We start from the raw sequence: 25,556 nt of genomic DNA, 5'->3' as shown, positions 1-25,556 counted from the left end.
CCTCCGTCGTCGCCCGCAACCATGCTACGGACTGGAAGAGTCGCCAGACCGTCCCACTCGCTGTTCATGCACAAGGTAAATACAACTTCCTGCTGAAGTGCTCGTCGCCGGCCCTCGTGGATCTAGCCTCGCGCGACTCTCAGTTCGGCCTCCCGCTGTCGGCCAGGGATGCCACAGCGCCGCGGCCTCGTTATCAGGGATACTGGATCCTGCCGCCTTTCCAATGGCCAATCCCAGAGGACATCTGGCGCATGTTGATACTACGGCAACCAGGAGGATCTAGCCCTCAGTCGGCGTGCGTGTCGCAAACTCGGCTTGCCATTTCAAACTCCCCACCCCTGGTCGGCAGCTCTGCTTCCGTCTTGCCACTGACGCTTGCCTGCTTTACTTGGTCCCGCAGGGCATCCGGCTCTACGCCTCGGCCTCATCCACACCAAAGTCCTTCTCGCTGGTCCGATGGACACTTGCGACCTCGGTGCTCCTTGGATCGGGATATGTCGGAGCCGCTTACTATGCCAACCACGACCCCCAGTTCCGAAAGCTCTGGATTGAATCGGGCGTCCCCGGAGGCGAAGCTGCCCTCGATGCCGTCAAGATCGGTGCTGAGAAGATCCAGTCGACCTCGATCCAGGAGGTGCAGGAGCAAGTGTCAGTCCAGACGGCCAAGGTCACGCAGACCATCGGTGACTATTCGAGCAAGGCTTCGGAAACCCTCGGCCAGGCCACCCAGACCGCAACCGAGCTCAAGCAATCTTTCGACAAGAAGCTCGGAGAAGCTGTCCAAGCCGCCAGCGACGCGAAGGACGTTGCCACTGCAACGATCTCCAAAGTTGGGAAGGCTGCCAACGATGCCAAGGACTCGGCTCTGGAGATCTACGACACCACCTCCAAGAAGGCTTCCGAGATTGCCACGACCGTTGGTGGTTACGTCCACGACACGGTAGAGTTTGTCGGCAAGGTCCAGGAAGCCACTGTCGATACATACCACAAGGTCGAGAACTCGGTCAAGGACGCTTCCAACAAGGTTGTCTACACGTTCGAGAGCGTCAAGAGCACCGTCACTGGCCAGCCTGCGCCTGAGAAGCCCAAGAAATCAGCCTCTATCCCTCCCGCGACCGAGACCAAGCCCAGCCCGGCCTCGTCTCCCAAGAAGCCCGAGGCGCCCGAGACTGTTGCTGCCCCCGCCGCTGCGAAGGAGTCGTCCCAGCCCCGCGAGACGACCACAGCTACTGTCCCTGCTGTTGCCGCCGCCGCTGCTACCGTTGCTGCCGTCGAAGTGGCTAAGTCGGAGGCTGCTGCTGCTGAGAAGTCAGCCCAAGGCGAGTCTCATCATCGCCACCACATCCTTCCCGAGGACCCTGTCCCTGAACTCACCCAGGAGATTGCCGAGACGCTGACGACCGATGGCGAGCTCAACGAGACCGATTTGTTGGTGGATCCTGTCGAAATCAAGCACGTCGAGATCAAAGAGATCATCAATTTGATCCCCGAGGACCCCACCCCGGCCCTCACCAAGGAAATTGCTGAATCAGTCAGCTTTGACGGCGAGCTCGGCGACCCAAGCCTGTTGCTTGGTTTGATTGAGACCAGGAGCTCATCCGAGGCCCGGCCGAGCAATGATGAAGCCTTGCCCGCCTCCGACTCTGCTCCTGTCGCGACACTGCCAGAGTTTACCTTGCCTGAAATCACACACGAGCACCCCAGCTATCGGCGTATGGCCGAAGGCATCCACGCCCTCTCCGAGTACATCGGGAGCTATCTCCAGTCGCATCCAGATGAACGCCTGGCCAAGGCGCGCGAAACCTTGGTGGACCTGAGCCTAGCTTTGGCTCACATCGAGGCCGAGGAGGCTCGTCACATCGACCGCGAGCTCGAGAAACAGAGCGAGCAGTTCAAGGCATTCTTGGACACCGAGGTCCTCCGGTTCCAGATCGCCTTAGCGGAGCAACACGAAGCTGAGAGCCTGAAGCACGAGCGAGTCCTTGCTACCGAGCGTGACCAACACAAAGCCGAGCTGATTTCCGAGATTGAGCGCCTGAACGACTTGTTCAAGTCCGAGCTGGTGCGCCAATCCAAAGATCTGGACGAGTACTGGCAGAAGGAGATCAAGGCTCGAGTTGATCAAGAGCGCGACGGCCGCCTGGCCCGACTGGACCACCTTTCCCTCAAGCTGATGCAACTCGAGAAGATCAGCATCGACGCCGGCGAGTTCGGACAGCTCAAGCACCGCATCCATCTGCTTCAGACGGCTCTGAAGGCCCTACGAGGCTCGTTGGATGCCAACACTGTCCAGCCCTTCTCTACCGAGATTCAGATCCTGCGAAAGCTTGGCAAGGGCGATGCCCTGATCGAGTCTGTGCTCGAGTCGATTCCCGAGGATGTCTCCAGGAGCGGCATCGTTCCGTTTGACGGACTGAAGAAACGCTTCTACAGCGTTGCTAAGTATGTCCGCCAGGCCCAACTTATGCCTGAGAAGGGTGGCCCGATCTCGTACATTGTCTCGCGTGTGAGCTCCAACCTGCTCTTCAAGAAGCACGGCCTGATTCCTGGCGAGGATTGTGAGGCCATCCTGGCCCGCACCGAGCAGCATCTACGCCTCGGCGAGCTCGAGCAGGCCACTCGGGAGCTAAATCAGCTCAAGGGCTGGCCCAAGATCCTGGCCGGTGACTGGCTGAAGGCTGCTCGCCGGCATCTCGAAGTTCGCCAAGCCATCGAGGTAAGCCCAAGGAATTGTGCGACGCACTAGTGTCCAGAACAGACGAGGGTGGCTCCCAGTTCATAGATTCGTGGATCCGCAGCAGTCCTGATGGAGCAGTCCCGCAAAGTGTGCTTGAGCGATCCTAGCCCTATCTGTCCTTGACTGACATTCGCGCTGGTCCTCATCCGACAGGTTGTGGATAGCCATCTTGATCTGCTGGCTCTTGGCACCGTCTCGCAGTAGCTGTGAGTCGCTCAACCACCTTACTTGTTCCCGAGGCGGCAAATCTCTGCTTCCGTCACTCCCAAACCTGTGCTTTCGTTCTTCAAGAGCTCCTCGCGAAGAGGACTATACTTGTATCCGCAACCACTCTTGCGTTGATCTTTATCTTCATGGCACACGTTCTCGCACACATATACTCCCTTTATTTTTCTCACTCGCTGCTTGAAAGCTCGTGGTCTGTTAAACAGCGGCCGTGGCGTCATGATCTGGAGAGAAGGATTCACCGCGCCGAGTCGCCCGTTATCGCTCTCCACGCTTTCTCACTGCATAATTACAGCCGAACGCTCGCCATCGATCATACAATCAATCCAGAAATAAAATGGGATAGCGTCCATTGTCCCGGTATCAGAGGACCAAGTGTGCAGGAAGTGCGATCCAACCGGTCGGTTTAGGTGGCATGGTCTTGAATACACATGTGGCGACCATCAAGTGACATAATGCGATCATGTTGTTGGCTGCGTTGTTGTGGAAGTGGTGCATGCATCCGACCGTCTGGGCATCTCTGTGGCCTCTCGATATCAAGACACTGGGGGGTTCGAGTCACTTGATTTCCAGGCACTGTGAGAATACTATTTGGGCATGGTTGTGATGGGCGGTGGGTTTTCACGTTCCAGAACAAAAAATAGTCCTGGCCGAAGGAGAGTGTCCCGGTTCCAAGGAAATGGGAGGCGGGGCGACCGGAGAAGGTCGAGTGTCTTGATATCAAGAATAGTTTGCACGAAGCTGTCCAAATGTCGGATGCATACAGTCACACTCTCACATCGCAACATCAATGCCAGTCGACCGGGTGTATTCGAGACTGCTCTGGAAACCAACAGGCAAGGATTGACGTGAGAGACACCCAGGAACACTCTGTCCAGTTCCATTCCAAACAAACTGAGTCGATCAAAAAGCACTGACAAGTCTCGGGAGAAGTTGGACACTGTCGAGCCCTCCACCTCCCACATGGCACTTCACCTCGTTGATGCCATTCATGGATTGGAGCGGATTGGAGTGGATTGGAGTGGATTCAGACAACTGTCCCAGACCGTACTCCCCATGTCCACCGGCTTGGGACTGCCCATCAACGCTCTGCCGTCCATGTCATCCCATTCATCTGTCGATATGTGTTGCCCAGCACACATCTGTCGCTGCAGGCCGAATCGGATGGAATCTTGCTTCACAGGAATATTGTTCTGGCTGGGTGACACCCGTCCCGAAACAGCAGGTCTGTATGACGATGGTATCACCAAGCCACACCATGTGGACGGTATCAACGAGAAATCAGCACATCGCCCCTCATACACCCCGCTGTCGCCTCTGCTTGTTCGTCGTTGCTCCTGCTTCTTCATCATCATCCCGCCTCTCCGATCTGCCTCGGCTGTCTCCCATCTGCGGCCTGTCTCCATCGCTCCTTTCTGCCACGCCTGCTTCAACCGAAACGATGGCAGAATCAACCCTGATCCAGGAGGACCTCGCTCGCTTCGACCTGCTCACCATCCTGATCACAAATGACGCCTTCATTCACACTGCGAGTCCACCCTTGCTCACCAAGCTTCTGAGAGTCTCGAAGCAGACTCGGGCCATCCTCGATACCGACAAAATATGGGTGCAGGTATCGCTTGCCGACTTGCAAATCACACCTGAATTCCTGTTCGACGGTGTCGATCCCTCCATCGATCGGTTAAAAGTGGCCCAAGGGCTCCTCTGCTATGCACTTCGCCAGAATCAGCACAAGCCAACCAACTCATCGATGCTGGAGAAGGAGAACGAGTTCTGGTCCGAAGTCTATCGAGACGAACAGCTGTTTAGCCGAGTGCAACGCTTCTGTCAAGTGACCGATCCAGAGTTCCGCTTTCCTGAGGACGCAAGACCAAACAGTTCCAAGCAGCCATCCGTCGAGGAGATGATCACCATCGCTGAGAGTCAAAATTTTCGCTCCCAGTGGCCAATAGTGGTCGAAGGAGCGTACAGTGTCACCATTCGACCCAACCAGAGCAGAGACAGAAACACCTATGTTTCCAGGCTTTTGCCATTCGACATCCCATGGATCGACGGCGCAAACAAACGGGAGCTGATAATCGAGGATGTGTCATTTCTGGAAGTGTCTGGATGGCCCAAGACACTCTCCGATATTTCAAATCTGGCGATCGAGCATAGAGACTGGAATCAAGTGGCTGGTTCGCTGATCAGCTTGGAAGGCATGCCGAGGGTCCTGCCCATGCTTACAAGGCTCGATATGAATAGATGCAGTGAGCTGGCATCACTCAAGGGAATGCCTGAGATGCCCAAGTTGAAGTCACTTCAGCTTCCCGAGTCCATCAAGTCCCTTGAAGGCACGCCGAAGGAGTTGTCCATGCTTACGAGGCTCGATCTGAGTGAATGCAGTGAACTCAAATCGCTCAAGGGAATGCCTGAGATGCCAAAGCTGGAGAAACTTTGGCTCCCCAAGTCCATTGAGTCCCTTGAAGGCATGCCAAAGGAGCTGCCCATGCTAGCACAGCTCGACCTGTGGAGGTACAGTGAACTCAAGTCGCTCAAAGGACTGCCCGAGATGCCGAATTTGAAGAAACTTGAACTCCCCAAGTCCATCGAGTCCCTTGAAGATGTCCCTAAGAAGGTGCTGCCAATGCTCACACTGCTCGACCTGCGTGAATGCAGTGAGCTCAAGTCGCTCAAGGGAATGCCTGAGATGCCAAAGTTGGAGAAACTTTGGCTCCCCAAGTCCATCGAATCCCTTGAAGACATGCCGAACGAGCTGCCCATGCTTGAAAGGCTCAGCTTGAAAGAATGTAACCAATTGAAATCGCTCGAGGAAATATCCGAGATGCCACATCTGAAAGCGCTTGTGCTCCCCAAGTCCATTGAGTCCTTGGAAGGCATGCCAAACGAGCTGCCTCGCCTGACATGGTTCGACCTGAGTGAATGCAGTGAACTCAAGTCGCTCAAGGGAATGCCTGAGATGCCAAAGTTGGTGACGCTAAAGCTCCCCAAGTCCGCCGAGTCCCTTGGAGGCTTGCCGAGGGAACTGCCTTCGCTAAAGCTCCTCACATCCCCATGATCTATTGGACTCGCGTCTCTTGGTTGGCCGTCAGCGGTGCCGATGTTGCTTGAGCTCGACATTCCAACCGGCATTGAGGCCCTCGTCGATGTTCCCGAGGAGCCTCCGTCCTCACCAAGCTCACAATCTCCTCGCGCAAACCCCACACCATTGAGCCAACTCCCAAGGATGCCAAAGCTCAATCATCTCGTCCTCTCAAGTCAATTTGTGAGCCTGGCCGATCTGCATGTAAATCAAAGCTCCCTCACAGTCCTCGACTTGCAAGCTTGCTGCGAATTGGCGTCGCTGGATGACATTCCCTCGTATCCCAAGCTCGAGATTCTTCACGTCCCTCGATCGATTCGCAGAGTCAGCGGACTGGTCGACAAGCTTCCCTCGCTCAAGACACTGCATTTGGACTCAAGTATGAGGCCATCCGATCGATCCTTGTTGGCTGGCACGTTTGGCCGATATGCTGGCTCCTTCAGTCTTGGATGGAGCATCATTCGCCGGAGGATTTCCGGGCTTCCGAAGGGATGTCGAGTGGTGTTCAACGATTCGTTCGAATACACTTTTGGCTCATCCCCAAAGTAGCTCAGCATGGAGCTGCTCAATGTCATGTGTTCATTCTCCAGGTTTTACTCTCTATGTTTTCCATTCCACTCCACTCCGTTTCGACTTGTTTCTTCCAATTCAAATTTCTTCCTCCCACTTCCGACATCTCACTTCGTCCGATCGGATTGCGAGTTCTTCACACTGGAGAATGGCTCTGGTGCTGTGGTGTGAGACGATCCTGCTTTGTGGTTGCTGAACCCGAAGCGAGTCCAAATCCCTCACAATCTATGACAGTCCACACACCGCACTTGGCCGTGAAATCAATCGAGAGCAGACACCAGTTGTCGTGGATATCCTGGGGCACTGCCTTCTCCCGCATTGTCGCTAGTGGATCTCCGTGAGTGATGATGACCATTGCAACTCCAGTCCATCCAGACCCCCAATGAGATCACAGCCTCGACTGAGGAAGATGGCTGTGTCCTCGATGCATCCATCCATCGCCACCATGATCGGGCATCCGTGGAAGCAACGCATGAGAAATGGCAGAGGATTGAAAGCATGCACTACACTCCTGCATTGCTCTGTCAATGCCAGTCGACCAGATGTGTTCGATACTGCTCCGATATGGCGATACCTGGTGCATCTCGATCCGACAGTCGAGAGGGCTCTCGGCACTTGCAGCACACCTGTGAGGGTTGACCCCGCTCGTCGATGCCAGCGTGGGCATATCCGACATACGGCGTCATTTCAGTTCCAATGAATACACTTGGCGGCGCAAATTCATCCTGCGTGGATCTTCGCTGAGATGTCGGGCCGATATTGGGGCCGTCCCTCGCATTCCGACCCGTGGAGCAGCTTGGGTCTTGGATCGCCATGAATGTCGCCTTTTTTGTGGTGAGTCTTGGTGCAGCGTGTGGCCCGGCTTCTCTGGCGCTCTTTCTCCCAGCATCTCGCAGCCCTCTGCTACAGCAAACTCGCTGAAGCGCCGAAAGCCGCCCCAAATCGCTTATCTTTCTGTCGAGGCATCCGTCCGCCCGCCCAGGAGCTGTCTTGCTTTGATGTTGGCACTACCGTCGGTGAGCATCCTCGGATCAGGTTGAGATCCTCCAGTGTTCCTAACGAGGCTTCTCCTTCTCGGACTAGCGGCACTCGAAAGGAAACTGATCCTGTGCCATGATGGTGTCCTTTCTGCCCGCCCTGGGTGATCTTTATACAGGAGGACGTTTCCGATGCCTTGCATGACTCTCTTCAAGCGCTTTCGCTCTCAAAGTCCGGGGAAGCGCCCCTTGGAGAGTCGTTCGCCCAGGTCCAATGCTCCCTCGAGGTCTATGGCGAGCTGATCCAAGAGCGAGAGCGAGCTGTCGAGGAGGGTTATGAGTCTTCCAGTGTCCTGGATCCCATCCGTCAAGATCTCGAGGTTATTATCCTTCGGCTGTCCTCGCATTGACCTTGCTATGCAGGTTGCTCCTATTGGACTCCTGGCCGGGGCTTCAGTGTCCCTTTGGGTGTCTTGTTCGTTTGCTGCGACGTGGTCCCATCTGACCGACTTTGGACCCGTGGTTGTTGAATGACATTCGACCACTGCTGTCTATCCTTGGTTTGTGTCGATGTGGGTGCCTGGCTTGGTCTTTGTAGAGCCTCAAGGATGCACTGCAGGCGATGGTGCAGAGGGAGCTCAAGCATCGCGAGAACACCTTCAAGAAGATTGCGCGAGTCAAGGTGTAGTTATCCGGCTGGTTCTGCAGTCTGTAGCGATCGCCATGTCTGCGGTCACAGGGCACTGAATCGACATGGCATGCGAAACTGCGGGACATGCCTCGACTCGCCCCTCATCCGACCCATCCGAATACGGCCTGCGGTGTGGTTTTGCGGCTGTTCGTTGACTGCTTCATGCCTATCGCCTCCTTTGACACAGGATGAGATAGCTCAGCATTGCTTGTGGCTCGGCGAGGATCTCGCCCAGCATGTCAACGACTCGACCGTCTCCTCCAAGTCGTCCCTTTATCGTCAGTTGGTCGACCTGGAACAAATCCGTGGGGCTGTCGGAGAGGTAAAATTCGTTCACACTTGCTCCGAATTGCTGCTGGGTCTATGTCACTGCGCTTTGCTGGGAGAGGGGCCAGATTCATTATGGACGCCTGCAGATGCACTCATTATCTTTCTTTTCATCATTCAATTGAACTAGATCGTCAAAGAGCGTGCGGCTCTTTGGTTGAGCTTGGTTGCTGAGATCAGAGCCATCAGTTCGCGTCTTGGATACGACACCGGCGAGTATGTCCCGGCGCCAGGATGCTACTCGTTGGCCAGCCTCGATGGCCTCCGATCCAAAATCGGTCTTCTGAGCCAGGAGCTGCACCACAAGATCCAGATCCTCGCCACACTTTTCCTGGCTCTCATTGACACTGCGCGTGAAGCCGACATCACTATTGTGGACTCTGTCCTGTCACCTTTGTGCCAGGACCTGAGTGCTGTCTTGGCGATGGACAGCGTCGGCGACCGCCCAGTGACAGCTCAGGAGTATATTCGATCTCAAGGAATCGCTTTATCCGACGACTTTACGTCACAAGTGCGCGCTGCACTCGAGACGATCCAGAAGCAGTACGGCCAAAAGTTGGAAGCCCTCAACATCGTCATCCGCGAGATTCATATGTTCTGGGACCAGATGGGAGCTCCTGTCCAAAACCGGATGGAACTTCCTCCACTACTGAGTCGCTATCAGGAAGTATGTGTCTGCCAGACTTCATTGATGAATCGATGCGGGAACGGCCGGTGGTGCCACATGGATACTCACAGCCTCGGTACCGGCTGGGCTTGCAGTACCGCCAACTTGCAGATTACTTGCGCATCGAGTGGAAGCGGCAAATGGAGGATCAAGTCAACAAGGTTAGTATCCATAGCGACCCGGAGTGTATTTCTTTCACAATTGTCCTTTTTGGTAAAGTTGCTTTGGAGAGTCTTTGGCCTGTCAGACCTGGAGGCCCGGCCAGAACGCCAGTCATCGCTGCTGTATCTTGGATACAGCTCGTATCCCCAACATCCGTGTGCTCACTCGTGTGCTGATTCGGGCTTCATAGCTGCTTGAGCGGCTCCAAGAACTCTGGATCAAGTGTCACGTCAACGAGTCCGAGCGCGAGTCCTTCATGAATAAGATCAAAGAGAGTACGTACATTTGCGACCCTGCCGCCGCTACGATGGGCTATATAGCTGATACCGTCTCCGACTGTCCTGGCAGATCTGTATTCTCCCGTTACGGTGGAGATGCTGAACGAGCAGATCAAGATTCTAGAGCAGCGATACGAGCAATGCCATCAGCTCTTTGTTAAAATTGAGAAGCGAACGGCGTTCATCGAGGTACTTTCCGCGGCCACACATCCTGCTCCTACCCGAATCGATTGCCATTGGTAACCAGCGTCCGGTCTCGCGGATTCTGACTGTGCACTCTTGCAGAAAATCGTTGATTTTGAGAAGCGTGCCCAGGACAAGAACAGACTCTTTCGCCCGTCATTCCAGCTTGTCGAGGAGGAAAAGTTCCGGAAAACTTGCTTTCCTACGCTGTTGAATATGGAGAGTGATCTACACCGCGACGTTTTGGCCTTTGAGAGTGGTATGCCTGCATTTGCTTTGGCTGTGTCCTGATTCTGTGAGTCCGAGGACAATGGCATTCGTGCCTCGACTTCATCGCGCTCTGTGGTGGCCTCACTAACACTTTGCCTGCGGCGGATCCATCGCGGCGATTCACAGAGACGGGCCAAAGCTTCCTGTACAATGGCGCTCGGTGGCTTGATACGCTGGTATGTCCGCATGCGCTCGTTGGTCGGCAACACTGATTTGCTCTCGCCGTGGCCCATGGACTGAGGATTGCTTGCAGCTGACGATGATTTGGTGCCTTGTGGTGACTCAGAATGCCGAAATCCAAGGCCGGTTCATCAACGAAGGCGTTTTTGTGTTTGAATATGAAACCGAGCGAGTGAGCCGCACGGATTCGGGTGCACTCCGAACGCCCGGACGTCGCCCATCGGCGATGGTTCTGGGAAGTCCGGCGATGGCCAAAACTCCGTCGACCTCTCAGACACTCCAGGAAAAATCCATTTCCAAGGCTCCGTCGATCAGCAACCTGCGCTCTGACAAGTTGAGGCCGCCGACACAAGCGCCACGTCCGCCGTCGGCATCGTCCTCGACATCCAGCCTTGGCCGAAAGACGAGCGCCGCCAGCCTGAACGTGCCCGAGGAGGATCCCTCGGATGGCAAGTCACTGCGCAAGATCAAGTCGCAGGTGCTGGGGCCCATCAAGAACATGATATCTTCGGCGGCAGGAGCCAGAGTCCCGTCAAAATCGAGACTAGCTGTGGATACTGGCCGGGGCACTGATTCGCTGTCAGCAAACAACGACGGCCCTAGCAGTCCGTCGGCATCGCCACAAATCAAGTCTCGAATCCCGACCACGCCGCTGAAGCGTGTGGGATCGATCTCACAGTTGTCTGGCGGTACCAACAGCAACACCGAGGGCATCAACAAGACCCCAACGAGCATACGCCATGCCTCCTCCAGCCAGACTCTGCCCAGAAGCTCACCGCAGATTGCTCCTTCCCGCCGACCCGTGGGTACAGCGCCGTCTTCGCCTGGATACTCAAGCCGACGCATCTCCCAAGCCGAGTCTATTTCAGGACTCCGTCCGGACAACCAAGCTGACAGCCTCCGTGAGAATCCGCCTGCAATGGCTCCACCTGCGTTTGACTCTGATGGCGTTCCCAAAACACCTACAAAAATGACCAGAACCCGATCCATAACCAGTCTCCTCGACACTCGGAGCGCCAAGCGACGACTCACGCTCTCCGAGGCCGGCAACGATATCAAGGAAGCTTGGAGCAAGTGGAAAACAGGGACAAGTAGCGGCGCAAAAGAGAGCGGCACTGGCAGTCGCTGGTCCCGTGCACGAATGAAGAGCAACTAGTTCGGTTGCTTGCTGCTCTGCTTGCTGCTCTGCAGCCATGCGGTGGTGACGGAGATGGTGTATTCGAAGCCTACAGCCGGCCAGGACGACCGCTTTGTGCGTACAGTCGGTCCAGAAAGAAACGGCACAGTCACTTTCTGGCATCAGCGACATAAGCCTGCTGAATTTCCATAGGCTCCAGTGGGCCGGCCATGCGACTGTTCCCGTCCTGGTTGGCAATCACTTTGATTTCGTTGGTTCGGGAAGCACAGTCTTGAATGCACTTGGTCGATTTTATGTGTCGATGTGGACGTGTGGTAAATCCATTCGGTGTGGGAGTGCAGTGCATTCACTCGACCCTCTGGACTGCTCCAGGGTTTCTCGATATCAAGATACTCGGCCTTCTCGAGCCGCTTGGCTTCCCGGCACTGTGAGCACACCTGGAACGTGTTGAACTCGTTCACCGAGCACGCATGAGCGAGAACGAGGCGAGAACCGGGCGTGGCGGCTTCTCGGTTCTGTCGTTTCATGCCTTGGTCGTGATCAGCACAGCGACCGGGACCGCCTTCGATCGCATCCGCCATGCCATATGCCTTGTGAGTAGAGGCCGATATCGACCTCCATGCTGCAATCGACGAGGCCCATTCCAGACATCGGCGGTGCCCCCGATTGTACCTGAAGTTTGTCTGTCCGCCTCCCTTGCCTTGCAGATTGGTGTGGTCGATCGTCCACTTTGCCTGAACTGACCCGAGCCCCGGGACTCCAGCTCCTATCTCGTCCCTGACCCCTCGCTGGCAACCCTCTTCCAAGACCGTCTCACAAAGGTCCTCAGCGCTCCGCTCGTTGGTCGCTTTCAGGTTCAATGCCGGCTATACCACTCTGTGCTTGCCAAGGGCTCGCCCGACAGCAGGGGACAGCACACTACGGCTTCCTCCCGTCCACCGGAAGATGGCAGAGCCCTGCTAACGCCTCCAGCCGCACCCGTACCTAAGCCAGCACCGCTGGCAGCTTCTATGATGACACACTCGACTTCGACCGCAACATTGCCAGAGTCGAGCTACTCGTCCGTTATCCCCACACGACAACACACTCCTGGAGCTTTTGAGAATGGGATGCCTGAAGATTCGACGAGTTTGTTGGCGCAGATCCATTCATCGGCTCTGCAGCGATCCCTGCAACGGATGCCCTCGCCTGCTCCAGCTTCTGCGAGCCCAGCAGCAGGGTCGACCACGACGCCCAAGTCGTCCGATCGTTCTGGGAGCCGGGTCATGATATCTGTACACCACGCGAGATTCCAGAACTCCCATTTTTCGCTCGTCTATCAGAATCGAAGTTTGATTTCCGCTGTCGAGGGTAGCTTTGAGCTTCAGCTGATTTTGGGCAAGCTCAAGAACATCTGGACGCTTCGCCAGATGGCCAAGATCGAGGTATGCGATGCGCGGACTTTGATTCCGTCGAACCGCTTGTCGATCGTCTCGGATGTGGGCGGATTCCGCTACCTATCTGAGGCTGCTTCACATACTCTATTCGGGAGCTCGCATCTGACCAGCTCTCGCCCATCGATCCCGTGGACTGCTCGTTCAGGGCCAAACATACAAGACTGGAGAATATGTTGTGTCGATCGGGGTTGTCGAGATGGGGTCGTCGCCACACGCTGTTCTCATCGAGGTAAGGTCCCGATCGATCGCCGATCGCCGATCGCCGATCCCGACCGGTGGCTTGTCGAGGGCTATGGCAAGTGAACCGAGTTATACCCGGCGCCGCTCGGGGCGAAACGGTTACCTCGGCGATCTATGCGGTGAAGCGGATTTGACAGCCCACGAGGTGCTGCCAGGAGCGCAGGCCCAGGAAGCGATCGCACGATTTGCAGGCGACTTACTCGGCATTTGCACCCAGATCGAACACACATCCGCAACAAACAATGCCTGCCTTCCACAGATCCATGGGCTCCTGCAGAAGCTATGCAGCGGGTCTCACAGTGTTTCGTTCGAGCGGCTGCCACACAAAAGCGACGGTCGCAGGTTCCTCCCAGCTATTAACGCAAAGTGCGTGCCTGTGTACGAAGGGCCCGACCTGGAGCCATATCTCACAGCACAGCAGAGCTGGTTGGACGAGGCCCCGCTGGATGAGTCCCAAGGTGAAATCGAGCCACACGAAGGACGATCGCAGGCAGCCGAGAAGCTGAATCCCCTGCCTCGTGATGGCAACACCTTGCGCGGGGTCTGGCAGCTGGTGGATTTGCTGAGAAGCCAGTCTATTCTGTAAGCCCGGCACGAAGGGAATATAGAGACCAATGCAGAGTTCGGCTGGCATGCCGTCAACATCGATCGGTCGACCGCACTTGACCTCAGTCGACTACACGAACCATATTTCCGCAGAGCATCGCGTAGCGCATTGCGCAGAGCCGACTACTATGCCAGCTTGGTAGCCGCGGCACCTTGATTTGCTGAGGTGAGCGCTCTCGAAGCCATGTGCAGATTAAACTTGCGATACTTGTCGTAGAAGCTGGGGAGGATTGATACGCCGCAGACGCTCTTGAATATCGATATGAAGATGACGTAGTCCGGCTTGGTCAAGTCGATTCTAGTGGGCCCCGAGGCAGAGACAAGTCATCAAGGACGAGGAGGGACGCCATCGTCAGCAAGGCTCGAAGCCTAACTAACAGCAATGATGCACCAAGGCAGACTGGGCTTACTTGAAGTGCGTTGGGATCAGCGCCGCCACCTCGTGCTTGAGGCTTTCCTTTGGAATCGTGGGGCAGTTGCGTATCTCTGCAACGATACAGACTGTGGCTGGTCGAGCCTCATCGTCCGCGTTCTTCACCGGCAGTTCGCTTTCCATCAGGGGCCGGATGGTGTCCACGATCTCTTTGATGTCCGATGGGCAGACGTGGTGGATGGGAAGCAGTCGCTGGGAGTCGATCGCGACTCCAAGTCAGTCGATGAAAAGCCCAGCTCAGTCGGCCACCAAGTTGGTGCCCTTTTTATCATCGCATCGGGCAGCCGATCAAGCAGCAAGTCAAAAATGCATACCGAGCAGTGGCTGATCTTGGAGAGGAGTTCTCCGGCGGCATCGGCTTCCAGACTCGCGACATGATCTGTTGGAACAGCGTCGCAATTCATCAGGCTCCCCACTACCTACATCCTATATCACACATATCCACATTCTATATCACACCCATCCACACTATGTCCCACACATCCACACGCTATGTCACATCCCACACGTATTGGCAAAGCGTTATGCACAAGCAGAGCTCGCGACACAACGGCAGCGTCGGTAGCGTATGTGTGATGCGGGCGATCAGTTCGGTTGATACCAAAGAGTGCTTCGACAAAAGTCTTGGGGACGACGTCGATCCGGAATCGGATGAACAAAAGACCAGCACAGGCGGTGTCAACGACCTGGAACTTGCTGAGCTGCTTGCCGCCTTCCTCGTCATCTTTCTTTGCACGGTGCGGTCGCCGTGGTGGCTCTGCGGCTTCGCCGACGATCTCCAGATCAATGTCTAGCTCCTCCGGTACCGGGATAGGCACCGTCTTGTGATCGGGGAAGAGCTTGATGACATACTCATCCAGAAACGACCGTATTTGGCCCTTGATGCAGCCGAGCAACCAACCCCGGTCGAATCGCCCAAGACACGAGATAGTGAGGTTGCCAATGAGGTCAATGTTGCTTGCCATGTCCGCAAACTCAGCCCCGGAGCAGGCCATTGCCGAGCCGCCGTGACTTGCCAAGCTCGAAAGCCTACACCCAGCGGTTGAAGGCCCAAACATGCCAACCTACAAGTGCCCGAGTTTCGTTGCGAACGCCGCAGGACACAAGCAGACCCAGCGGCGGATCGATCTTGCGAAGCAGAGAGGCGTGCTTGCGCAGATAGCGATTCTTGAAGCGGCCGCGGGTGATCGGGATGGTGTGAGTCTGGTCCTTTTTCTGTCTTTTGGGGGCGGCGGCCTTGGGCTGGCTGCTCGCCTGGTCTTGGCCCTCTTCCACCGGTAGTCTCTTCATGATGGCGATGTCGGCGGGCGATCGTGCCAAGCGATCTCGAAACACCGAAATGGGGGTTGGTCGGCCGCACGAACGGAAACGTGACACCCTCACGACAGCACACACACACACACACGCCCATCAATCGGCCAGCGAACAGCACACCGCAGATGTATTCACGAGCTCGACGATCCGTGTGGATATGCCTGTCTGGTCGTCTCGCTGCGAGAGACGTGCACTTGATGTACAGATGGCCTTGTGGCTCACACAGCGCACGGCGATCGGCACAGCATGGCAATCGGCACGCCCTCTCGAGCATCGGATCATCGCCTGCAACATCTACAGGCCGACAATGTTGATGATGTGAGGCAAGCTCGGCGTCTGGACATAGTTGGCGGCGGCTCCGATAGCCTTGGGCTTGTCTCGGTCGTCATGGTGCTTGACGTTTTCTGCGGCAGCAGCGGCGGTGGCAGGGGCTGTCGTCTCGGGCTGCTCAATCGTCACCATTGCCCTCCATTGGTTCAGATTGTAGACGCCGGGCACAGTGAAGCAGGCAACAAAGCTCAGGGTTGTCTCCTCTTCTTGTCCGAGCCGGCCGTGCAGATTGGTGACGCCGCACCAGTGAAATGGAACTGCCTCGACAAACTTCTTGCTGCTTTCGCTGAGCGGCAGAGCGGACACAGGTCAATATTAGTGCATTGTCTGCAGAGCGATGACGCCAAGTGGGGCCGAAGGGTGCAGACGATGCACTCCCGACCGGGGCCAGCATGCTCACAATCCTCTCCGAAATGGCTATGCCTACCTTGACGACGATGACGCCACCACTTCCACAGCGTAGTTGATGGGGTTGGTCCACGAACTATTGCGCAGCGACACCTGGATTGGCAGGATGCAGTCGCTGCAGTCGATTGTTTTGCGGGGGATAGAGCGTCTAATGGTCAGTGCCACCCCTATTGCGCATTCGGACAGTCGATTCAGGTGTCAACGACTGGATTTGCGCACGTACCCGTTGGCAAAGTCATGGCTATGGAGATCAGGAGCTCGCAAAATGACTCGAAGTGGGCTGATTTCCTTCTGGTGGCTCTTCATGAGACTCGTCAGCAGCGCCCGCTTCTCGCGCACTGTTGCCGCAAAGAGTGCCTTCCCGTAGAACGCCCGGTCATTGAAATGCGCCAGTTTCTGTTGCAGTTGGAGGGGAGCCTGGAGTCCCAGATTGATGCCAATGATATAGTGGTGCCCGCGGACAACATTTGTGGCGGTTTCAGTATCGATCAGGACGACATCCTTTGACTCGGACCGATTGGGAATCATTTCCCAATACAGCGACAGATCGACGTCTTCCGTAAAGTACAACGGGAAGAGATCCGAGACCTGGCTGCGTGTCAGGCCAGGATAATGGTTGAGCAGCGAGTTCATCTTCCACTGCAGACGCGAGTGGCGGGCAAGACCCTGCAGAGGCGAACTGTCAAACGAGATTGCAGAGTCGTGACCCAAGCTAGCAACGTGAATGTGAACGTCGGGCGCCTTGGATCTGGCACCGTCGTCGTTGCTCAAAAGTCGCTCGACGGACTTGGTCGTCCAGGCTTCGGGTGTGGTGTCGGCTGCGTCCTTCAGACATCGTGCCGTGCGAACAAACCGGAAATAGACAAACAGAGTCTGTTTGCCAGAGATGGTGCATCTATCGGGTTTGAAGGTTCTGTGCGCGAGCAAAGTCGAGGTTAGTCGCCGAGGGCCACAGCCTGACGCCCTCAAGCGGCCCGATTTGATACTTTGATCGGCAGTCGGGCACACTGGAGGTCAAAGGCCACTGTACTGCGCCTGTTATCAGGCGGACTGCGTCGGAAACACACTGCTACTCACGCGCCATCAAGGGCAGTAATGGCCCATGCCGAGCTCATCGACGATATTTGGGTCAAGCGGACCTTGGCGGACGACTGCTGCAGATTCTCGATCTGGACGCCAACAGACCGGCGTTAGTCCTCTGAAGGGAGCAAATCGCATTCCGCCAATCCAGGCCGCACTTCACCGAGCAAGACGGCTAGGGCAGGTTCTCACCTCCACGCCAAGGATGAACTCGTCGAGCAGCCCTGTGCTCGGTCGCGTGAAGGCATTGATACGGAGTGAGGGGCCGACTGTGGTTGGTATTGTTACGCGCAGGGTTCGGTAGCTGATCTTATCATTCAAGTTCTGCGGGGCAAAGCGCAAGTCATTATCAGCAACAGCGCCGTTCTTCCTCAGCGAGTACAGCACAACCAGTACAGCCCCTCATGATGCATGATGGCACGACGTTCTACCTCGGATTGATATCCGAACAGAAACTTGAAAAGGTGCTTGCCAATTCTGTCTCCGCGAACCCACACTGGAATCAGTGCCTTCTCGCCCGGGCCGAGCGAGCCGACCTGGACAAGCGACTCGTCACTGCCGGGAAGGTGGATGGCATAAATGCTGGGGTTTGTCAGGGAGTTGTTGAAGACATAATCTTCATCTGTCTTTCCATCCGAGGGCTGGATGACTGGGTGACCCAACGACATAAGGGTGAGTGCTTAGTTCGACATGGTCGATCCGCCAGAACAACCCGAGCAGCACCGACATGAAGCACACACCGCTCTCGCTCGATTTCGATGTGCTGAGTATTCCGGGGCAGGAATGAGCAGCTTCATCTTCCCTGAGAAAGAGAACCGGGCTCACCATATGCATCCTCGCTCAAGGAACCGCCAATGCGGCCAAAGTGGAAAAACGTGGGATGGCTCATCTTCAGTATCAGCCGCTTCATATCCTTGTTGCCGCGGTTCTCGATCTCGAGCACGTTCCTTGTGACTTCGCCGCTCAGCAAAGAGGACGGGAACTCGAGGAATTGGGCATGGAGCATGGGCATCGGGGGATTGACGATCAGCTTGAGGGTCTGATCTGTGGAGTACTGAGGACTGGCCTGCGATCGCTGTTGGAGCGTTTCGTTCAGGCGCTTGCCGCGCTTCTTGAAGGGCCGGTATGCCGGAATGGTGTTCATGAAAGTGTACCGCAGACCGACGATTTGAAGCTGCCCCTCGACTTTGGGAAGCACACGAAGCTGGATCTGTTACCACATCGCATAGGTGGATCAGTAACGTGTGCGCCGCGATGCAGAGCCGCGATGCAGAGCCGCGATGCAGAGCCGCGATGCAGAGCCGCGATGCAGAGCCGACGGCCACTTACCGTTTTGGTTTCCTTGGCGGCCAAGCCGACTCGCTCGAGACACTCGACGTCGTATACGTTGTTGGAGATTCTCCTCGAGCGGTTCTTGCCGTCCACAACGCCTGCCTCGAGGATGGAGACTTTGATGGTCCGGATCTGCTCGTCCGGGACCGAGTCATGGGTGCACTCCAAGAACACATCCTCCAGCGTGACAGGTGTCTGCATAGGGTTGTGAATAGGGATAGACACAAACACAGGCTCTGGACAGGCACGAAGGTGTTCAGCAGCAGAGTTAGAGCAGATGTGGAGCAGTGGTCGGCGATGGCAGTGCCAAGCAACATGAACGAGGCTTACCTTGGACGGCACAGATGGTTTTCCCAAAGGTGACCGCCTTGGTGACCTTCTTTTTGAATCCTAATATCTCGGCGTTGTTGAGGCCCTCCTCGATCAGGTCTCTCTCCATGGACTCCCAGACCTCTTCTTCGACGACGAGCGAGCTAGAGACCGCGCCGGAGCTCTTGTTGAACTGCTCATCGAGAGAGGATATGTATATTTGCGAGTCGTTGATCACCGGGATGGGCAGCTTGGGCAGCTGACTAACATTGGTCAGGCTGTTGCGGACTGAATATTGCTGGGAAAGACGGGGCAGGAGCCACGGCCGGTGAATATACGACAGAGGCAGAGCATCGTTGTCAATTCAGCGGACACAGCGGGTGGACTAGCTTGGTGCGTCAGATCTGCCGGCTCGTGAGAAGCGAGCCACCCGACCCTATTCACGGAGAGAAGCTCGGCCTGGCAAAACGCTACCTTGTATATATACAGGAATTCGCTCATGTTGGAGGCTTGTTGCTCAGCCGTCTGCCGGCTTTCCTTGAGTAGCTTCAAAAAGAATCCCACGGACGACTCAAGGTCGCCAAGATGGAAAGATTGGCGACCCAGAGTAAATGAAATGTGGTCATCTATCAAGCTCCATGACAGCTTGGAGTAGACGTGCGAGGCGTTCGTGTAGCAGCGATATGCATGTTGCCGCTGGAGATTTGGGCGATTGGATTTGTTTAGTGGTCGGCACTGTTTCGACATCATTTGCGTGTTGGCGGAGAGAACAATGCGAGAGCCCCGATGCCAGTGCCGGCACCATCAAGTCTCCGCTTGCACGCACTGTGGGTGAAACCATACCAGACTGCATTTGGAAAATCTCTGCCCGGCTAGAATCAGATAAAATGCGTATTTGCGGATCATGGGTCCTTGTGCCACTCGGATGTGGCAGTGTGCCGCCTGTTCATAGAACAGTCCACTACGGATGTCGGACTCCTAAATTTTGAAGCAAATGATTCGAAGCATAATCAGGGGTTGCCGGGCACGGTCAGCATGGTGCGCCCGTCAGCATACATGATGGTGCGATGTCTATATTGCATCCGTGTCCAGAGGGTGGGGGCGGTCGTCGCGGCTACGGCTCAACCTACCTCGCCGGTCATCTTGATAAGCAGCTTGGCGGCATCTGCATGCCCGCTGCGATCTTTGAGTCCCTCATAGACCATCATGGTGGCGCGCGCAGCATAAATGGGGGTCTTGGCGTCGTTGTATCCAAGAACGGCGTTGTCAAGAAGAGTCTCGATCGACCCCTTGGTAACGGCAGCGGCGTCGGACATGAGACTGCAGAGCGCCAGCATCTCTTGGGTGCCTGCGTAGTATTTGCAGGCCTTGTCTCCAGCTTGCTGGAAGTCCTTTCTGGCCATGTCATAGATAGCGGAGGCAAACTTGAAATCGCGGAGCATAAACGAATAGTCGGCGAGCTTTCGGAGCAGGAACTCGGGCGAGTTGAAGGGAAAGCTACATGGCACATGGTGGCGCGGTTAGAAAGCATCACAGACGCCGAGTGGAGATTCTACCACCGACTGGCCGTATCCTTACACAAGAAGCCCATCCACGTTGGTTGAGGGAATTGGCACACCAGCAGGCTTGGCGGAGGCGCCAAAGTATTTGCGACCGGCGTTGAACAGGCGGCCAGTAATACCCCTTCGCGAGCTGGCAATCTACATGTGGAGAGTAGGAGCAAGGTTGAGTACAGAGTTCGCTGCGATGCTTCTATGGCACACGATGACTAGGCTTTAGTACCTGCTCGTTCCAGTGCTGCACGCTCCGCTCCATCGATGGCAGGACAGTTTTGGATAAGAGATCCCTCATGAAACTCTCGATGGCTTCAATATCGGTGTGAGACATGTACTGGCCCAAAGCTACACTTGGGGCTACCGGTGACGCGGCCACCACGTCGATCAGGCTCTCCTTCTTTGCCGCCGCGTCTATAACAGGGAACCCATCTTCCGTAATGGATGGTGCTGAGGGTGGCGTCTGAATGCCGGCATGCAACTTGTCGAGCGAGTCGTAAAGCGGCTTGAACTCATCCACCGAGGCGGACCATCGATCGGCGACGACAGGCTTGGGCAGCACGGGCATTGCGAAGGGATCGTCGATGGTGGGCTTCGGAATCGAATTGACGGAAACGACGTGGCAGCTCAATCCGAATGTTTTCTTCATCAAAGCCAGCATCGACTCGGCGCTGATTGCACGAATGTGGTACGGGCTCGGTCAGCTGCGAAACCACAGGCATGAGAGACGGAGGATCGCCGTGCGGCCCTCGATCCAGAGACCAGCACAAAGTACAGAATAGCGCTCCGTATGGCTCTTACTCGAACTGGCCGCCGGTCTTCTGGACGTCATTGACGAGCAAGTAGTGCTTTGGAATGTTGTGGTCCAAGTATGGGCGCTCGACAAAGGCTTGATGCGGTCGTCCGGGATCAAACAAGGACGACATGGTCTTGATGGGATCGGGGTTGGACGACGAAACCACGATCAAGCCTGGTTGGTTGGTTGGTTGGTTGGTTGAGGGATCGAGCAGCAGTGTGAGAAACAATATCGGGAGGGCTTTCAAGGGCCAAAGCAGGCCATTTCTGTACCCCTTGGTGCTGTCCTTTGCACCAGAAAACTGATCGATTATGACGTGGAGAACTTACATGCTACTGGATGGTTGAAGGCTTCATGCTCCGATATCCCGCCATGAGCAGATACATATGTGCGGTACCGCGAATACCACGGAGTAAGCTCCTCGACGGTTACTGTAAACCCAGACCATTCGGCCACAAATGTCAGCACAAGGCACCAGGAGAGCCGCTAAATCGTTTCTCGTTCAAGAGTGATTGTCACTGGGCAGAGCGGGAATGCCAAGTCTGGCCATGTTATGCTCACCGCTCGAGGCAATATCTCGGGCATCCGACTTTGTTGCGAGGGGTGGGGGCTGGGTCAGCGGACGGTGATGGTCCCGAAGCTGCTGAACGGCCACCTTGCCGATGACGGTGGAGCTGAAGTTGTCGAGAGCATCCAGATAGTTGAACCGGAGCTTGAACCCTTCGACTGAGACCGCCTGGCTGCTGGAATCACGCACCTGGACTGTTGTGTTTCTCGCCATCGAGCCATGCAGGAAGGAGGAGTGAAGGTCCAGTGCCAATAACAGAGTTTTGGAAATCGAATTTGCAGTTGTCGACCAAAGCAGCGAGGGTAGTTAGCGGCCAGAGCCTCGGAGGAGCATATGACGAGGGCCAGATAGCGATGTGGAAACTGGCGGGCAGATATTCCCCACTGCTGGCGGGCAGATATTCGGCATTGCTGGCGAGCAGATATTCGGCACTGCTGGCGGGCACCCGGTACCTTTGGAGTTGAACGCCCCAAACGGACGGATGAATTGCAGAAACGAGCTGAAGTTGCTCTGCTGCAGGACAGGATCGACATCCTCGGAGGTCAACACAGCCACAAGTGGGGAGAGCGCTGTGCTGACAAAGGCTCTTCCGGAGGCATCCATTTGGGCGGCGGCGGTGTGGACGGGGGCGATCTGGAGACTTGCAGCGGCGTTGTCGCAGGAACGAGGCTCCTGGTCGATGCAGGCCAGGGAGGCAGGCGGACGGGTGCAGATGGGTGCTGGGGTGGCTGGATCGGCCAGGCCGCGAAGGAGGCGGGAACAAAGGGGCGTGCGTGTGTGCATGCACGTGACGGCGGCGGCTCGATCCAGATTTTTTTGGCCGGCATGGCTTTTGGTGGCGATCGCAACACCAGCAGCGACCGGCACATCACACTCCGATCAAGAACCGTCTGACCCAGCATGCTGCAGCGCATCCCTGGCCTCGCCGCCAGAGCGACGCTCTTCCGCCCGTTCAGCCCGTCGCTCTTGCAGATCAATCGTCTGCAAGCACAAGTGTCTTGGCCTCGGACAAGGACGATCGCTTTGCGGACGCTATCGACAGCCCATGTGCGATTGGAGGATCTCAAGGGATTCCAGAGCTTGGCCTTGCCTGCGCAAATGATCCAAAGTATCTCCTCCAAGGGTATCGCCCAGCCAACGCTGATCCAGGAACGGGCCATACCGGTGCTTCTGGAGGGCAAAGACGCCATTCTGACGGCCGAGACGGGGTCCGGTAAAACGCTTGGTAAGTGTATGCTGGCTGCGCTGTGCCGGAGTGCCTGACGAAGGTCCATCGCAGCCCCAACAGGACTGTTCCGCAGTCTTCTGCTGGCCTGTGCCAAGCGATTTACATGTCTACATCACTGTTGCTACGGACTACTATACAACCGTCAACACTGTCTGGGTACCACATCGGACACTGTGTGCATATCACGCACGGGTGTTTCTCAGCATATCTTCTCCCGATCCTGGCGCGGATGCAAGCGCTCAAGAGCCAAGGCACAGATCAGGAGCCGAGCGAGCCCTCAGAAAGCGCCCGCAATTTAGACGCTCTGTCGCCAACGGCCCTGTTTGTCGTTCCGAGCCGGCATTTGGCCATCCAGCTGCTGTCGGTTATCCAGGCCGTCCAGCCGACCGGGCTGACGGCGCTGCTGGCACCCTTCCCCGCCGATTTTCCAGCGCACCAGTTCAGGCGCCCGGACATTGTTGTGACCTCGCCGACATTCCTGGTCAACATGAGCGATCCACAGCTCAAGCAGTTCTTCCGCCGAGTCGAGTTTGTGGTCATTGACGAAGCCGACACGGTCATCAACTCGTACTACAACATCAGTCTGCGAATCATGAATCTGGGCCTTGCCAAGCGGTCGCCTGGGCGGTCGCATCGGCCCCAATATATTTTTGCAGGAGCAACACTTCCCCCGGTCAAGTCGGATCGAGAACGGTCCCCACGCGCGCTGATGCTCAAAAAGTTCCCTGGGATCGTTACCCTGGGAACGCCGGGTCTACACCGCCTGCCGCCAAACATCCTGGAACTCTTTGTGCGGGTCTCCGATGAGACCGAAGGCGAGACTCCGTCGAGCGACGAGTTCGGAACCAAGCTGAAGGGCATGCTCTCTCTGCTTCTCACGCGCGTGCGTGAAAATGCCGAGCATGAAGACGGACCCGAGCGATGGATCGTCTTTTGCAACTCACAGCACAGCGTCGAGCAAGTCCATGCTGCGTTGACGGCAGCAAGCACGATCGAAGGCCAGAATGACGACCTGTCGCCGGGCTGGCTCCAGTCGATTCCGTTGCACGCGGGCATGCCCAAAGCCCAGAAGGACGAGTCGCTTGCGACCATTTTCGGACAGCCACAAACGGCGCTGATCCAAACAATCGTCAGCAGCGATGTGTATGCACGAGGCATGGACTTTGCAGATGTTTCCACTGTCGTCAACTTTGATTTTCCCAACGATGCGGCGGGCTATGTGCATCGGGCCGGCCGAACGGGCCGCGCTGGCCGATCTGGCGAAGGTGAGTTCCATACCCCACAGAAAGCTGCCTTCTTGGGTAGACCCGATGTAGTCGTACCATGGCAGCAACGAGATGGAACGGGTAGAGGGCAGGCATGCGACCCTCTTGGCTGACTCACTCTGGAACGTTTGTTTGGTCCGTCTCTGGGTTTGCCTGGTTGGCGGATGCCCTCCGCTTTGATGCGCGAATCTAGTGATCAGCTTTGTGACCAAGGCTGATGAACGGCTGGTGAGCTTTATCGAAGCCGCTGCCTCTGGCGACACATCCAACACACGGCTCAAGATCCACGACAACTTTTACGAGAGCCTGGGCTCGGGCGAGTCGGTGGCAGAGACGTCCATGCAGGCGGTATCGAACTCGGTCAAGTTGCCACTGACGGGCGTCCTGAGTCGCAAGGGCTCCCTCAAGAAGGCCATCAAACGCAAGGCCCAAAGGTCCTCTGGACCCTCGTCGTGAATATATTGTAGATACGGAACGTCGTATGCGATCCTTGCGCGAATGGAGCCAATCGACACATCGTGTCCTGCATACCTCGGTGCGGAAACTGAGAGCAGCGAGGACTGCAACTATGATGCGGCTGTTATCTCGGCGGGGGATGGAAGTCGGTCCTTTTGTTGCGCATGTGCGATTCCTTTCCTGCGTGAACAGAGAGTACAACAGCGGTGTCACCGGGCGTCCTCAACATCAACCATCACTTGGTTTGGGAAACACAATTTTGGATGCAGATTGTTGGTCTCCCGTGGCGATGTGAGAGTGTGGTGCATTCATTCGACTCTCTGGACAGCTCTATACTACAGCGTTTCCAAAAATGAAATGGGACACCCCGTTTTGAGCCATGGCAGGGTTTTTTCTGTGACCTGAATACACCCACATCGCTGCACTGCGACCGGTGGTCTTCACTCGGAGGCTGCCAAAGTGATCTGTTATATTGCTTATGGCATAGTTGGACGCATGCCATCGCATACCGCGCTGACAAATGGGTTGTGAGCAGGTGTCCCATTTCCCCCTGAGTAAAGTGTATCAGGTGTCTCGTTTCAAGTACCAGACACACACACACACACACACACACACACACACACACACACACACACACACACCACGCACACACACCACGCACACACACACGTGCTCAACCTGTCCGCTCTGCGAATCGGGCCAGACACCACTCTTT

At 56.1% G+C, this 25,556-nt stretch overlaps 7 protein-coding genes across 7 annotated transcripts; 5 read left to right on the top strand and 2 right to left on the bottom strand.

The window, feature by feature from the left end:
* Window positions 1-349: 349 nt before the first annotated feature.
* On the top strand, window positions 350-2,746 carry BJ171DRAFT_423325 (mitochondrial inner membrane protein Mitofilin; the record flags this gene model as incomplete). The annotated part of the gene is made up of 3 exons (XM_053107593.1): window positions 350-829; window positions 905-1,308; window positions 1,591-2,746. Coding segments are annotated over 3 exons (2,040 nt in total), but the record flags the coding sequence as incomplete, so codon positions are not given.
* Window positions 2,747-4,326: 1,580 nt separating this feature from the next.
* On the top strand, window positions 4,327-6,257 carry BJ171DRAFT_615923 (uncharacterized protein). Its single transcript, XM_053115342.1, has one exon. It carries the CDS (start codon window positions 4,404-4,406, stop codon window positions 6,018-6,020), a length of 1,617 nt encoding a protein of 538 aa, XP_052967416.1. The 5' UTR covers window positions 4,327-4,403; the 3' UTR covers window positions 6,021-6,257.
* A 1,239-nt stretch (window positions 6,258-7,496) lies between these two features.
* On the top strand, window positions 7,497-10,534 carry BJ171DRAFT_72006 (uncharacterized protein). Its single transcript, XM_053115846.1, has 11 exons — window positions 7,497-7,630; window positions 7,771-7,971; window positions 8,190-8,273; window positions 8,470-8,604; window positions 8,740-9,276; window positions 9,372-9,437; window positions 9,629-9,713; window positions 9,787-9,905; window positions 10,002-10,158; window positions 10,298-10,345; window positions 10,456-10,534. Exons 1-10 carry the CDS (start codon window positions 7,613-7,615, stop codon window positions 10,336-10,338), a joined length of 1,443 nt encoding a protein of 480 aa, XP_052967415.1. The 5' UTR covers window positions 7,497-7,612; the 3' UTR covers window positions 10,339-10,345; window positions 10,456-10,534.
* Window positions 10,535-11,947: 1,413 nt separating this feature from the next.
* Window positions 11,948-14,202, top strand: BJ171DRAFT_501800 (uncharacterized protein). The gene is made up of 4 exons (XM_053110713.1): window positions 11,948-12,080; window positions 12,251-12,911; window positions 13,069-13,152; window positions 13,381-14,202. Exons 1-4 carry the CDS (start codon window positions 12,067-12,069, stop codon window positions 13,747-13,749), a joined length of 1,128 nt encoding a protein of 375 aa, XP_052967414.1. The 5' UTR covers window positions 11,948-12,066; the 3' UTR covers window positions 13,750-14,202.
* BJ171DRAFT_423253 (uncharacterized protein) lies at window positions 13,896-15,492 on the bottom strand (the record flags this gene model as incomplete). The annotated part of the gene is made up of 5 exons (XM_053107590.1): window positions 13,896-14,067; window positions 14,180-14,394; window positions 14,517-14,581; window positions 14,804-15,080; window positions 15,271-15,492. 5 exons carry the CDS (start codon window positions 15,490-15,492, stop codon window positions 13,896-13,898), a joined length of 951 nt encoding a protein of 316 aa, XP_052967413.1.
* Window positions 15,493-15,610: 118 nt separating this feature from the next.
* On the bottom strand, window positions 15,611-22,609 carry BJ171DRAFT_501795 (ER-golgi trafficking TRAPP I complex 85 kDa subunit-domain-containing protein). Its single transcript, XM_053110712.1, has 18 exons — window positions 22,345-22,609; window positions 21,886-22,086; window positions 21,654-21,755; window positions 21,330-21,498; window positions 20,758-21,199; window positions 20,554-20,675; window positions 20,106-20,472; window positions 19,819-19,953; window positions 19,450-19,671; window positions 18,997-19,273; window positions 18,664-18,902; window positions 18,160-18,544; window positions 17,766-17,983; window positions 17,527-17,658; window positions 17,332-17,423; window positions 16,478-17,167; window positions 16,274-16,369; window positions 15,611-16,132 (listed from the first exon to the last, which is right to left on the bottom strand). Exons 1-18 carry the CDS (start codon window positions 22,493-22,495, stop codon window positions 15,811-15,813), a joined length of 4,362 nt encoding a protein of 1,453 aa, XP_052967412.1. The 5' UTR covers window positions 22,496-22,609; the 3' UTR covers window positions 15,611-15,810.
* Window positions 22,610-22,762: 153 nt separating this feature from the next.
* BJ171DRAFT_501794 (P-loop containing nucleoside triphosphate hydrolase protein) lies at window positions 22,763-24,873 on the top strand. The gene is made up of 3 exons (XM_053110711.1): window positions 22,763-23,117; window positions 23,324-24,385; window positions 24,579-24,873. Exons 1-3 carry the CDS (start codon window positions 22,793-22,795, stop codon window positions 24,839-24,841), a joined length of 1,650 nt encoding a protein of 549 aa, XP_052967411.1. The 5' UTR covers window positions 22,763-22,792; the 3' UTR covers window positions 24,842-24,873.
* Window positions 24,874-25,556: the final 683 nt, after the last annotated feature.

The sequence above is a fragment of the Polychytrium aggregatum genome (genome assembly GCF_025602895.1).
Source record: "Polychytrium aggregatum strain JEL109 chromosome Unknown BJ171scaffold_15, whole genome shotgun sequence".
Classification (NCBI taxonomy): Eukaryota; Fungi; Chytridiomycota; class Chytridiomycetes; order Polychytriales; genus Polychytrium; species Polychytrium aggregatum.
Note: the sequence above shows the minus strand (reverse complement) of the source record. Positions and strands in the feature narration are given on the sequence as shown.

Bases quoted from the DNA above. Each gene is read 5' to 3' on its own strand.
- BJ171DRAFT_615923 (XM_053115342.1), top strand. From the start codon at position 4,404: ATGGCAGAATCAACCCTGATCCAGGAGGACCTCGCTCGCTTCGACCTG.
- BJ171DRAFT_72006 (XM_053115846.1), top strand. The intron at 7,972-8,189 runs GTTATTATCCTT...TGGTCTTTGTAG, and splicing joins CCATCCGTCAAGATCTCGAG to AGCCTCAAGGATGCACTGCA. The intron at 8,274-8,469 runs GTGTAGTTATCC...CCTTTGACACAG, and splicing joins AGAAGATTGCGCGAGTCAAG to GATGAGATAGCTCAGCATTG.
- BJ171DRAFT_501800 (XM_053110713.1), top strand. The intron at 12,912-13,068 runs GTATGCGATGCG...CTGCTCGTTCAG, and splicing joins GCCAGATGGCCAAGATCGAG to GGCCAAACATACAAGACTGG. The intron at 13,153-13,380 runs GTAAGGTCCCGA...ATTTGCACCCAG, and splicing joins CACACGCTGTTCTCATCGAG to ATCGAACACACATCCGCAAC.
- BJ171DRAFT_501795 (XM_053110712.1), bottom strand. From the start codon at position 22,495: ATGGATGCCTCCGGAAGAGCCTTTGTCAGCACAGCGCTCTCCCCACTT. The intron at 20,676-20,757 runs GTACTAAAGCCT...CTCCACATGTAG, and splicing joins TGCAGCACTGGAACGAGCAG to ATTGCCAGCTCGCGAAGGGG. The intron at 17,424-17,526 runs GTGAGAACCTGC...GTTGGCGTCCAG, and splicing joins AGTTCATCCTTGGCGTGGAG to ATCGAGAATCTGCAGCAGTC.
- BJ171DRAFT_501794 (XM_053110711.1), top strand. From the start codon at position 22,793: ATGCTGCAGCGCATCCCTGGCCTCGCCGCCAGAGCGACGCTCTTCCGC. The intron at 23,118-23,323 runs GTAAGTGTATGC...GGTGTTTCTCAG, and splicing joins GGGGTCCGGTAAAACGCTTG to CATATCTTCTCCCGATCCTG. The intron at 24,386-24,578 runs GTGAGTTCCATA...GCGCGAATCTAG, and splicing joins CGCTGGCCGATCTGGCGAAG to TGATCAGCTTTGTGACCAAG.